Genomic DNA, 14868 nt, shown 5'->3' on the forward strand with positions numbered 1-14868 from the left:
GGTTCCATATGAATTTTAGGATTGCTTGTTCTAGTTTCGAGAAGAATTACAGCCTTTAATTTAAAGTCTAGTTTGTGTGATATAAGTATGGCTACTCCAGCTTTCTTGACTTCTAGTAGCATGATAGATAGTTCTCCATCCCCTCACTTTCAATCTGAAGGTGTCCTTAGGTCTAAAATGAGTCTCTTGTAGACAGCAAATAGATGGGTCTTGGTTTTTTTTTTTTTTTTTTTTAATCCATTCTGATACCCTATGTCTTTTGGTTGGAGCATTTAGTCCATTTACATTCAGTGCTATTATTGAAATATATGGGTTTAGAGTCATTGTGATACCTTTAGGTTTCATTCTTGTAGTGACATCTCTGGTACTTTGTGGTCCTTGCAACATTTCACTCACAGAATCCCCCTTAGGATCTCTTGTAGGGCTGGTTTAGTGGTGATGAATTCCTTCAGTTTTTGTTTGTTTGGGAAAACCTTTATCTCTCCTTCTATTTTGAATGACAGATTTGCTGGATAAAGGATTATCGGCTGCATATTTTTTCTGTTTATCACATTGAAGATTTCCTGCCATTCCTTTCTGGCCTGCCAAGTTTCAGCAGAGAGGTCTGTAGACAGTATACGATAGTATACTATAGTAGATAGTATACTAGATACTCTTATGTGTCTACCTTTGTAAGTTAAAGCCTGTTTATCCCTAGCTACTTTCAGAATTTTCTCTTTATCCTTGTATTTTGCCAGTTTCATATGATATGTCATGCAGAATATCGATTCAAGTTACATCTGAAGGAAGGTCTCTGTGCCTCTTGGATTTTAATGCCTTTTTCCTTCCCCAGATCAGGGAAGTTCTCAGCTATGATTTGTTCAAGTACACCTTCAGTCCCTTTCTCTCTCTTCTTCTTCTGGAATACCTATGATACTGATATTGTTCTGTTTGATTGTATCAGTTAGTTCTCTAATTCTCCCTTCATACTCCTGGATTTTTTTATCTCTCTTTTTCTCAGCTTTTTTTTTCCTATAATTTTTTATCGTTTTTTCTATAATTTTTTTTCTTTAATTTTATCTTCTTTTTTGACATTTTCCATAATTTTATCTTCTAACTCACCTATTCTCTCCTTTGCCTCTTCAATCTCTGCTATGGCTGCCTCCATTTTATTTTACACCTCATTTATAGCATTTTTTAGTTCCTCATGATTATTTCTTAGTCCCTTGATCTCTGTAGCAATAGATTCTCTGCTGTCTTCTATGCTTTTTTCAAGCCCAGTGATTAATTTTATGACTATTAGTCTAAATTCTTGTTCCATTATATTGCTTAAATCATTTTTGATCAATTCATTAGCTGTCACTACTTCCTGGGGTTTCTTTTGAGGAGAATTCTTCTGTTTTGTCATTTTAGGTAGTCCCTGTGGTAGCTCCAAACTGCAGAACACTTCCCCTGTGCCATCTGGAATAACTTGTGTTGGTGGGCAGGACCACAGTCAGACCCAATGTCTGCCCCCAGTTTACCACTGGGGCCACAGTCAGACTGGTGTGTACCTTATCTTCCTCTCTCCCAGGGGCAGGACTCACTGTGGAGTGGTGTAGCCCTGTCTGGGCTACTTGCTCACTGCCAGGCTTGTGGTGCTACTTTGATGGGATCTGGCCAAGGGAATATTAGGTGGGGTGGATCCACAAGGTGCACAGGAATGGGAGGGGCAGGCTTAGCTCACTTTGCTGTACGTGGTCCCCTGCAGGAGGGGCCTGTAGCACTGGGAAGAAGGCAGGCCCATCGGAGGCATGGATCCACAGAAAACAGGATTGGGCATTTGTGCGGTGCAATCAAGTTCGGTGAGGGGAGCTGGTTCTCTTTGGAATTTCGGCTGGGGGATGGGAGAGGGAAATGGCGCTTGCCAGTGCCTTAGTTCCCTGCCGAGCTGAGCTCTGCCTTCCAGGGCTCAACAACTCTCCTTTCCGGTGTCCTCTTGCCCTCCCTGCTCTCCGGGAGCAGGGCTGCTGACTTTTAACATTCCAGATATTAAGTCCCACTGGCTGTCAGAACTCACAGAGTCTGGCCCCTTCGCTTTTGCAAGCCAGACTTCAGGGGCTCTGCCATGCCAGGCAGGCTGCCCCTCCACCGCCCTGGCTCCCTCCCACCAGTCTGTGTATCGCACACCACCTCTCCGCCCTTCCTATCCTCTTCCGTGGGCCTCTTGTCTATGCTTGCCTGTGGAGAGTCTGTTCTGCTAGTCTTCTGGTGGTTTTCTGGGTTATTTAGACAGATGTGGATGGAATCTAAGTGATCAGCAGGATGAGGTGAGCCCAGCATCCTCCTATGCCGCTATCTTCCACCATCTCTCTCTCCACCCTTGAGTAGGTCCAGTACTTGATGAAACTCATGAAAGCGGGTGGAACCTGTGTTACCCCTCCTCTTTTCTAGGATGCACTCTATATGTGACTGTGACTTTCAGGGAAATTTGTTTGTCATTTTCTGATTTTTTTTTGAAATTAATTTCTAACTTCTTTCACTGATAAATGAAGAAAAGTATTACACCTTTTGAAATACACCCAGTGGATTGATTATGTAATTAAAAAACATTTTTTTCCCTGTCACTGTCTTATATGCTTAGCATAGATGTCCAGCTTAATAGCATATGACAAGGTGTTCCTAGAACACAATCAAAGACCTAGTAATTGAGGAAATGTAAGTGGTGGTGCTAGAAGACAGAGGTCTATGGAATGATGCACATCCTCTTTCAAGTTGGGAGGATGAAGACCTGCTTAAAGAAACTAGGGGTGGGAGTGGAGGTGGGGAGAACATTTAACAACATAGGACCAGTCAGAGAAATCGCCTTATTTCTGTTTTGCATATGAAGAACCCTAGAGTAGCTAGGTAAGGCTCTCTAGTTTAATTAAAAAAAAAAAAAAATCATGGAGTCTTATGAAGACTCTTCATAAGTATTTTTTTTAATTTTTTTAATGTTTATTTATTTTTGAGACAGAGAGAGACAGAGCATGAACGGGGGAGGGGCAGAGAGAGAGGGAGACACAGAATCAGAAGCAGGCTCCAGGCTCTGAGCCATCAGCCCAGAGCCCGACGCGGGGCTTGAACCCACGGACCACGAGATTGTGACTTGAGCTGAAGTCGGACGCTTAACCGACTGAGCCACCCAGACGCCCCTCTTCATAAGTGTTAATAGGGATTTTATCTGCTTATTTTGGTTGCAGTTCCCAATTTTTAAAAATGTTTAGGTAATCTTCTCCACCTTTCCCAAATCTTAATTCTTATAGATTCTGTTGAACCAATGCTTTCACATGTCTCAATTCTTCGTATATGCATTCTTTTCAGATGTATTAAACAAACAAAAACCCTTCACACACAAAAAGAATACAATAACTGAAATGAAAATACACCAGAGAGAAGCAACAGCAAATTAGAAGATGCAAAATGAATCAGTGATCAGGAGGAAAAGGTGATCAGTGGAAAACACCGAGACTGAACAAAAAAGGGAAAAAACATTAAAAACAAATGTTTACTGTTTATTCACTTTTGAGAGAGACAGAGCATGAGCAGGCAAGGGGCAGAGAGAGAGGGAGACACAGAATCTGAAGCAGGCTCCAGGCTCTCAGCTGTCAGCACAGAGCCTGATGTGAGGCTTGAACCCACGAACCATGAAATTATGACCTGAGATGAAGTCAGACACTTAACTGACTGAGCCACGTTGGAGCCCCAAAGAAAAAAAAAATTTTTTAAAATTAGGATAGGTTAAGAGACCTCTGGGACAACATCAACTGTACTAACATATTCTAGGGGTCTCAGAACAGAAGGAAGAGAGAGAAAGGGGCAGATAACTTACTTAAAGAAACAAATGCTGAAAACAATTCCTTTCCTAAACTGGGGAAGGAAACAGACATCCAGGACTAGGAATCACAGAGCACTAAACAAGATGAACCCAAAGAGGTCTATAGACAGACATAATAATTAAAATGTCAAAAATTACAGCTAAAGAGATCATCTTAAAAGTAGCAATAGAAAAGCAATTAGTTACATACAAAAAAGCACCTGTAAAACTAATAGCTGATTTTTCACAGAAACTTTGCAGCTCAGAAGGGAGTGTCTTGATACACTCAGAGTGCTGAAAGAAAGAAAGAAAAAAAAACCTACAACCAATAACACTGTATCCCAGCAAGGTTATCATACAGATTTGAAGGAGAAATAAAACGTTTCCTGGACAAAATTTAAAGGAGTTCATCCTACCACTAAACTGGCCTTAAAGGGACTTCTTTAAGCAGAAAAGAATAGGCCATAACTAGAAGTAAGAAAATTATGAAAGAAAAAATTTCACTGGTGAGAGAAAACATACAATAAAGGTAGTAGATCAATCACTGATAAAGCTAGTATGAAGATTAAAAGAAAAAAATGTAAAATCAAGTATATCTACAGTACTTAGTTAAGGGATATAGAAAGTAAGAAAGATGTCAAATATGACATCAAACACATAAAATATGGAGGAAGTGGAGTAAAAATGTAGTGCTTTTAGAATGTGTTCAAATTTAAGTGACCATCAACTTAAAATAGATTTCTGTGTACATAGGGTATTATATATGAACCTTATGGTAATTACAAACCGAAAACCTATAATGGACATGTATACACAAAAAAATAAAGAGAAAGGAATCCAAGCATAAAACTAAAAAAAAAGTCATCAATTCATAAGGGAAGAGAGCAAGAGAAGAAAGGAACAGAGAAGACCTATAACAACATTAGAAAACAATTAACAAAATGGCAATACATACATATCTATCAATAATTACTTTAAATACAAATGGGCTAAATGCTGCAATCAAAAGATATAGAGTGACTGAATAGATAAAGAACAGGACCCAACTATATGCTGCCTACAAGATACTCACTTTAGGCCTAAAGATACACACAGACTGAAAATGAAGGAACAGAAAAATATATTCCATGCAAATGGAAAAAAAAAAAAAAGCTGGGGTAGCAATACATATGTCAGACAAAGTAGACTTTAAAACAAAACTGTAACAAGAGACAAAAAGGGAAATACATAATGATAAAGTGATCAATCCAATAAGAAGATATAACAATTGTAAATATCTATTCCCCCAATATATATATTCAGGGGTAACTAAATATATAAAGCAAAAATTAACAGACATAAAGGGAAAGGTTGACAGTAATACAATAACAGTAGGGGACTTTCACATCCCACTCACATCAATACATAGATCATCCAGGCAGAAAAGCAATAAGGAAACAATGGCTTGAATAACAGACCAGATGGACTTAACAGATATGTATAGAATATTCCACCCCAAAATAGCAGAATACACATTATTTTCAAGTGCACATGGAACATTCTCCAAGACAGCTCATATATTAGGCTACAAAACAAATTTCAATAAGTTTAAGAAGAGTGAAATCATATGAAGTGTCTTTCTTTACTATAACAGTATGAAACTAGAAATAGTTATAAGAAAACCTGGAAAAAACACAAAGACTTGGAGGCTAAACAACCTGCTACTAAACAACCAATGGGTCAACAAAGAAATCAAAGCTAAATTAAAAAATACTTTGACACAAATGAAAATGTAAACCCAACATTCCAAAACCTTTGGGATGTAGCAAAACGGTTTTAAGAGTGATTTTTATAGTGACACAGGTCTCCCTCAGGAAACAAGAAAAGCCTCAAATAAACAATCTAACCTTACACCTAAAGGAACTAGAAAAGAACAATAAACAAAGTCCAAAGTTAGTAGAAGGAAGGAAATAATAAAGATAAGAGTGGAAATAAATGAAATAGAAACTAAAAATAATAACAGAAAAGATCCATCAAATTAAAAGCTGGTTCTTTGAAAAGATAAACAAAATTGATAAACCTTTAGCCAGGCTCATCAAGAAAACGAACAGAAAACTCGAACAACTAAAATCAGAAGTGAAGGAAAAGTAACAACCAACATCACAGAAACACAAAGGATTATGAGACTACTAGAAAAATTATATGCCAACAAGCTGAACAACCTATAAGAGATATAGATAAATTGCTAGAAACACACAATCTTCTAAGACTGAATCAGGAAGAAGTTGAAAATCTGACTGAGCTGTTTACTAGTACTCAAACTGAATAAAAACAAAACAGAAAACTTCCAACAAACAAAAATCCAGAACTATGTAGCTTCATAGATAAATACTACCAAACATTTAAGAAGAGTTAATACCTATTATCCTCAAACTATTCCAAAAAATTGAAGAGGAAGAAATGCTTTCAAATTCATTACATGAGGCCAACATTACTCTCATACCAAAACCAGATAAGGATGTTATGTAAAAAGAAAATTACAAGCCAACATTCCTGATGAACATAAACACAAAAATACTAAACAAAATGGTAGCAAACCAAATTCAATAATACATTAAAAGGATCATCCACCAAGATCAAGTGTGTTTTATTTCAGGGATGCAAGAATATCCACCAATCAATCAATGTGATACTTCACATTAATAAAGTGAAGGATAAAAATCATATGATCATCTCAACAAGTGCAGAAAAAGCATCTGACAAAATTCAACATCCATTCCCCATAAAAACTCTCAACAAAACAAGTATTGAGGGAACATAACTCAACATAATAAAGCCATATATGACAACCCTACAGGTAACATCATACTTAATGGTGAAAAGCTGAAAGCTTTCCTCTAAGATCAGGAAAAAGACAAGAATGCCCACTCTGACCACTTTTATTCAACATAGTACTAGAAGTCCTAGCCAGAGCAATCAGAGAAGAAAAAGAAAGAAAAAGCATCCAAATTGATAAGGAAGAACTAAAACTGTCTATTTGCAGATGACATAATACTATGCATAGAAAACCCGAAATACCCCTCCAAAAACTATGAGAACTAATAAATGAATTCAGTAAAGTTACAGGCTACAAAATTATATACAGAAATCTATTGTGTTTCTATACACTAATAATGAAGTAGCAGAAAGATCAATTTAGAAAACAATCCCATTTACAACTGCACCAAAAAGAATAAAATATAAAATACCTAGGAATAAGTTTAACCAAGGAGGTGAAATACCTATCCTCTGAAAATTATAAGACACCGATGAAAGAAATTGAAGATGACACAAATGGAAAGATATATTGTGCTCATAATTCAAAGAATTAATATTGTTAAAATATCCATACTACCCAAAGCAATCTATAGATTCAATGCAATATCTATCAAAATACCAATAGCATTTTTTATAGAACTAGAACAAATAATCCTAAAATTTGCATGGAACTACAAAAGATCCTGAATAGCCAAAGAAATCTTGAGAAAGAACAAAGCTGGAGGTATCACAATCCCAGTTTTCAAACTATACTACAAAGCTACATTAATCAAAACAGTATGATACTGACACAGAAAATAGACATAGAGATCAATGGAACAGAATAGAGAGTCCAGAGATAAACCCTGGCATATATGGTCAATTAATCTATGATGATTAATTTAAGGCAAGCATATACAATGGAGAAAAGATAGTCTCTTCAATAAATAGTGCTGGGAAAACTAGACAGCTAACATGCAAAAGACTGAAACTGGGCTATACCATACACAGATAAGGTCAAAATGGATTAAAGACCTAAATGTAATACCTGAAACCATAAAACTCCTCAAACAAAACATAGGCAGTAAACTCTTGAACATCAGTCTTAGCAATATATTTTTTTTATCTGTCTTCTCAGGCAAGGGCAATAAAAGCAAAAATAAACAATTGGGACTATATCCAACTAAAAAGCTTCACAGTGAAGGAAACCATCACCAAAATGAAACAAAAACCTGTTAAATGGGAGAAGATATTTGCAAATGATATGAGGTTACTATCCAAAATATATGAAGAACTCATATAACTCAACACCAAAAAGAAAAAAGAAAAAACAAGTAATCGAATTAAAAAATGGACATAGAAGCTGAATAGACGTTCTTCCAAAGAAGACATACAGATGGACTACAGACACATGAAGAGATGCTCAATATCACTGGGGCACTTGGGTGGCTCAGTTGGTTGGGCATCTGACTTCGGCTCAGGTCATGATCTCACGGTTCATGAGTTTAAGCCCTGCATCAGGCTCTGTGCTGACAGCTTGGAGCCTGGAGCCTGCTTAGGATTCTGTGTCTCCCTCTCTCTCTGCCCCTTCCCTGTTCATGCTCTGTCTGTCTCTCTTCAAAAATAAATAAACATTAAATTTTTAAAAAAGATGCTCAATATCATTAATCACCAGAGGAATCCAAATCAAAACCTCAATGAGATATCACTCCACACCTGTCAGAATGACTAGTACAAAAAGACAAGAAATAACAAGTGTTGGTGAAGAAGTGGATAAAAGGAAACCCTCATGCACTACTGGTGATAATGTGAATTGGTGCAGCAACACCAGTGTGGAGGTTCTTTAAAATATTGAAAATAGAGGGGCGCCTAAGTGGCGCAGTCGGTTAAGCGTCCGACTTCAGCCAGGTCACGATCTCGCGGTCCGTGAGTTCGAGCCTGCGTCAGACTCTGGGCTGATGGCTCGGAGCCTGGAGCCTGTTTCCGATTCTGTGTCTCCCTCTCTCTCTGCCCCTCCCCCGTTCATGCTCTGTCTCTCTCTGTCCCAAAAAAATAAATAAACGTTGAAAAAAAAAATTAAAAAAAAAATTGAAAATAGAAACACCACATGATCCAGCAATTCCACTTTTGAGCATTTACCCAAACAAAACAAAAACACTAAACATTTATTATTGTTTTTGAGAGAGAGAGAGCATGCACAAGCAGGGGAGGGGCAAAGAGAGAGGGAGAGAGAGAATCCTAAGCAGGCCTTGTACTGTTAGCATGGAGCCTGCTGCAGGGCCAAACCCATGAACTCAGATATCATGACCTGAGCTGAAACCAAGAGTCGGATGCTTAACTGACTGGGCCACCCAGGCACCCCACAAAAAGATTAATTTTATTAAAAAGATATGTTCACTCTTATGTTCATTGGAGCATTACTTACAAAAGCCAAGATATGGAAGCAACCTAAGAGTCCATTAATAGATTAATGGATAAAGAAGATGTGATATCTACCTATGTCTATATCTATATCTATATCTATATCTATATCTATATCTATATCTATATCTATTTATGTGTATATACATACATACACTATGGAATAAAAATGACTGAAATCTTGCCATCTGTGACAACATGAATGAACTTAGAGGATATTATCCTAAATGAAAAAATCAGACAAAGACAAATACCGTATGATTTCACTTATATGTGGAATCTAAAAAATTAAATGAACAAATAGGGGTGCTTGGGTGGCTCAGTGGTTGAAAGTCCAACTCTTGATTTCACCTCAGGTCATGATCCCAGAGTTCTGGGATTGAGCCCTGTCTCCGGCCACACTAAGTGTGGAGCCTGCTTAAGGTTCTCTCTGTCTCCTTCTACCCTGCTCTCCCCTATTTGTGTGCACTCTTTCTCTCTAAAATATTTAAAAAAGAAAAAAAAAAAAAAAACAACCCTGAACAAACAAAACAAAATGGAAACAGACTTATAGATACAGAAAATCATCTGGTGGCTGCCAGAGGGGAGAAAGATGAAGGGATAGGTAAAATAGAGGAAAGGGATTAAAAGGTACAAACTTCCAGTTATAAAATAAATAAGATATGGGGATGCAATGTACAGCACAGGAAATACAGTTAATAGTATGTAACAACTTTGTATGGTGACAGATAGTAGCCAGATTTACCGTGATCGCTTTACAATGTATACAAATATTGAATCACTATGTTGTATACCTGAACCTAATATAATATGTATGTCAACTATATTCCAATTAAAAAACATGTTTTAATGTATTACTTTGGGCTACCAGCTCAAAATGGCAGGCTGCACCTACTTGTCCACCTTGTCAAAATCCTAATTTTATAAAATGGGGTGCCTGGGTGGCTCAGTCAGTTAAGTGTCTGACCTTGGCTCAGGTCACGATCTCACAGTTCATGAGTTCGAGCCCCGCATCGGGCTCTGTACTGTCAGTGCAAAGCCTGCTTCGGATCCTCTGCCCTCCTCTCTCTCTGCCCCTCCCCCACTCGCACTCTCTGTTTCTCTCTCTCAGAAATATATAAACATTAAAACAATTTTCATAAAGTATATATACCAAAGAATAAATCCATAACTGTGCTATAACATAGGGAATGCTAGCAGTGGACCAAAAACATTAGGGAATTTTGCATGATAATAAAGAAAATGGGACTTAGTGGTATAGAAACCAAACAGCTGAAAAATCTATAGTGCAACAGTAGAAAAACAGAAGATTGCTGAAGTGTTCAGTCTTGACAAAATTCTGTAATGACTCTAAATTTTTTTTTATTTATATATGAAATTTATTGTCAAATTGGTTTCCATACAACACCCAGTGCTCATCCCAAAAGGTGCCCTCCTCAATATCCATCACCCACCCTCTCCTCCCTCCCACCCCCCATCAACCCTTAGTTTGTTCTCAGTTCTCAACAGTCTCTTATGCTTTGGCTCTCTCCCACTCTAACCTCCTTTTTTTTTTTTTTTTCTTCCCCTCCCCCATGGGTTCCTGTTAAGTTTCTCAGGATCCACATAAGAGTGAAACCATATGGTATCTGTCTTTCTCTGTATGGCTTATTTCACTTAGCATCACACTCTCTAGTTCCATCCACGTTGCTACAAAAGGCCATATTTCATTTTTTCTCATTGCCATGTAGTATTCCATTGTGTATATAAACCACAATTTCTTTATCCATTCATCAGTTGATGGACATTTAGGCTCTTTCCATAATTTGGCTATTGTTGAGAGTGCTGCACTTGTACCCCAATGCTCATAGCAGCGCTCTCAACACTGACTCTAAATTTAAAGTCACTTATACTCACAGAAGAATGAGGCTAAAGAAAGGTCAGTTGAGTATCAATTGAGAGATTGGCAAAGATGGACCAATTCAGGCTTATTTTTCAGTCAGACCCCAGATCAAGGTAGTTAGCATTCTTTATTGTCTTTCTTTGCCCCTCCTTCACCGAAATTGTAGTTCTTCAAATACCCCAACTTTATTGAAAAGTCTCAGGTCCAACTCCTTACGTTGGTGCAGGTCTAAGGATTGTTAAATCTTGAGTTTTCCTAAGTCTCAGTAACTCTAACCTACCTCAATGCTTTTCTGTTCTATATTCTTTTTTTTGACTTAGGAATTTCTCTTTACTTTCTTGTACACTCAGGTATGCATTTCAAAGGATGTCTGTTACATCTTAATTGGCATTTCTGTGTTTTATAGTGGTGGGTTTTCCAGGATAAATGGTTCACAGTATTGCCAGAAATGGAACTTAAGAGTATATCTTTAAGCATTTTTTCTAAAAGAAAGGCTGAATAGGGAGTATATTCCATTGGAATAATTTCACTTCCAGGAATAATGGCCCTATTTTGTCCTGACATTTGAATAAAAGTTTGTGTAGACTTCAAATTTTAGGTTCCAAACATTTTCCGCTCAGTACTTTATGGACATTTTCTATAATTTGCATTTAGTTTTGCAGAAGAGAAATCCAATGCCAGTTTGATTCTCATTTCTTTTAGGAAATCTAAATGATCATATAACTATTCAAGAAGTAAATCAGTACTTCCAGATAATACAAAATCAGAAAATAAAGCATCAATTCTAGAAGGTATACTGGTGAGTTTGACCAAATTACTCAAGGAACAGATAATTCTATTATTTTTTCACAGTCTCAGAGAAGAGATAAAGAAGGCACACTCCCCAATTAATTTTATGCAGTTAGTATTACTTAAATAAGAAAACCAGACAAGGATAGCTTAAGGGAAAAAAAAAAGAAAAAGAAAAGCAATCTCAGTCATGAACATAGAGGTTGAATCCTAAATAAAATATTACCAAACCAAATCTAGCAGTACATAATTAATATATCATGATCAAGATGGATTAGTTGCAGGAAAAGAAGGTTGGTTTAACATTAAATAACCTAGAAAAATCCTTGCACGTGTGTACTAGGAAACATGTGAAAGAATGTTCATAGTAGCATTGGTTGTATGGCAAAACACCAAAACAGTCCAACTGGCTATCAATAGTAAACTGGGTAAATAAATTTTCATCAATAGAATATTATACAGAAGTTAAAACAAATGATCTTTAGTTCTGTGTATCAACACAGATGAATCTCAAAAATTATGCTGACCAAAGAAAGCAAGTCATAAATACATAAAATATAATTTTGTTCATATAAACATCAAGATAGGCCACAAAGGAAATGATTAACACAAAATTCAGGATAGTAATCATCTCAGGAATATCGGGAGGGGCATATAGGTGGTAGAGTGTATGTATATAGATGATTTCTGGGGTAGCTGGCAAGGTTCTTTCATGGCTCTTCATCTATTCAATCAATATGCTATACATTTATTTCATGCTGCTTTCTGTATGTTATGCTTAAAAACTTTTTAAGTTTTAAAAAATTAAGAAATTTTGCTCATTAAAAGATATCATTAAGAAAGTGAAACGGTGGGGTGCTTGGGTGGCTCAGTAGATTAAACATCCAACTCTTGGTTTTGGCTCAGGTCATGATCTCATGGTTTGTGGGATCAAGCCACACGTTGGGCTTTGCACTGCACTGACAGTGTGGAGCCTGCATGGGATTCTCTGTGTCCCTCTCTCTTTCTCTGCCCCTCCCTAACTTGTACTCTCTCTCTCAAAATAAATAAACAATAAAAAACATCCTTTAAGAAGAAAGAAAGAAAGTGAATAGGCAAGCCACAGAGTGGAAACAGATATGTGTGATATATGTATCTAATGAGGAACTCATATTTATAATATGTGAAGAACTCTTATGAATAAATAAAAAAGACACTAAATACACACTTCACCAAAAGGGGAGATGAAAATGGACAATTAACATTTGAAAATGGGCCCAATATCCATAGTCATAAGGCAAATATAGATTAAAGCCACAGTGTAATACAGGTACATACCCACCAGAATGGCTAAAGTGAATATGCTAAGTCTTCACAGCACTGGTGGCCGTGTAAATCGATACTGCCACTTAGAAAACAGTGTGGCAGTATCTACTAAGGTGAATGTATGCCAATCCTATGACCCACTCCCACTCTTAGGTATATAACAAGAAAAAATATATGTATATCTATCTATCTATATATGTATATTTACATATGAGCAGGAATGTTCTCAGCAACACTGTTTATAATAGCCTCAAACTGGTAACTACCCAAAGGTCTATCAATAGTAGAATGGAGGAATAAATTATGGTATATTCATACAATGTAGTACTATACAGCCATGAGGATGGATGGACTACAATTACATAGAACAATACGTATAGACCTCACAAATGTAAGGTTGACAAAAGAAGTCAACAACAAAAGAGTACATAGTACATGGTTGTATTTGTATAAAATTCAAAAACAGGAAAAACTAATGAATAGTGTTGGAAGTCAAGACAGGGGTCAACCTTGATGAGGGATAGTACTTGAAGCAGGCCTCTGGGGGACTTCTGAAATGGTGGTAGTTTTCTGTTTCCTGATCAGGGCCATGATTACACAGATATGCATTTTGTGAAAAGTCACTGAGTTTTATGCATGATTCTGCATTTTTCTGTATATATGTTATTTCTATAATGTGTTCTTTAAAAAGGAGGGGAAAGGCCTGGATGATATTATGGTTGATGATATTATGTCACTGAGGAATCTGATTGACCTTCCAATTCTTTGTGCATGACTTGTAAAAAACAAAACAAAACAAAACAAAACAAAACAAAACAAAACAAAACAAAAAGGAAGTAACTAGTAGAATGGAAATTGAAAGTAAAACTTTTAAACAACACATGGGGAAAGTGGGTGGAAGGGTATACAAGTAGAAACATTCTTTGGTTGAATACTCTTGATTTTTCTGCCTTAGTTCTCTATTATATTTTAAATAGAGCTGGGAGCAGGAATAAATGATTATGTTTGAAAACAATGAATTTATAAGATCACTTTCAAAGAGGAGGCTGGTGCTTTTATTCTGCTGCACCAATTCTCAGCTCCTTTAGGAATACAGCCCACTAGGGGTACGTGGGTGGCTCAGTTGGTTAAGCGTTTGACTTAGGCTCAGGTCATGATCTCACAGCTCAGCAAGTGGGTTCCATCCCTGCATTGGGCTCTGCAGACAGCTCAAAGCCTGGAGCCTGTTTCAGATTCTGTGTCTCCCTCTCTCTCTCTGCCCCTCCCCCACTTTGAGAGATTGTCTATCTCTCAAAAATAAATATTAAAAAAAAAAAAAAGGAATGGAGCCCACTGTCCTAGAGTGCTGAAATGGGCAGCAAGAAAGATAAATTCATTTTAGCTGTTTTTTTTTTTTTCCAAAGGTATCTTCCAGCCCCTCCTCCAACATCGACCCAGGCAACTATGGTGAAGTGCATGATCTGATCACCCAGATACCCTCTCAAGTGCAGATACAAGATATTACTAAGGAGCTACATTGCCCACTGTGTAATGATTGGTTCCGTGATCCATTGATGCTAAGCTGTGGCCACAACTTCTGCCAGGCTTGTATCCAAAACTTTTGGAAGCAGCAAGCAAAGGAAACATTCTGTCCTGAGTGTAAGATGCTATGTCAATATAGCAACTGTACATTCAACCTTGTGCTAGAGAAGCTGGTAGAGAAGATTAAGAAGCTACCCTTACTCAAGGGCCATCCACAGTGCCCAGAGCATGGAGAGAACCTGAAACTATTCAGTAAGCCAGATGGGAAACTGATCTGCTTTCAATGCAAAGATGCTCGGTTGTCTGTGGGGCAGTCTAAAGATTTCCTGCAGATCTCTGATGCTGTCACTTTCTTCATGGT

At 37.2% G+C, this 14868-nt stretch overlaps 1 protein-coding gene across 6 annotated transcripts in view; it reads left to right on the plus strand.

Moving 5' to 3' along the window:
• Positions 1 to 14868, plus strand: part of TRIM69 (tripartite motif containing 69) — a 52939-nt gene that overhangs the window by 25877 nt on the left and 12194 nt on the right. For 4 of the 6 annotated variants that reach the window (XM_040492554.1, XM_040492555.1, XM_040492556.1 and 1 more), the window contains exon 2: positions 14390 to 14866. In XM_040492554.1, coding sequence (XP_040348488.1) covers positions 14390 to 14866 — 477 coding nt within the window. Of the gene's footprint in view, positions 1 to 14389; positions 14867 to 14868 lie in introns of those variants that run through there. The other 2 variants (XM_040492558.1, XM_040492559.1) reach the window with 2 other exon arrangements.

Source organism: Herpailurus yagouaroundi, unplaced genomic scaffold (assembly GCF_014898765.1).
Source record: "Herpailurus yagouaroundi ecotype Mexico unplaced genomic scaffold, PumYag 184, whole genome shotgun sequence".
Lineage (NCBI taxonomy): Eukaryota > Metazoa > Chordata > Mammalia > Carnivora > Felidae > Herpailurus > Herpailurus yagouaroundi.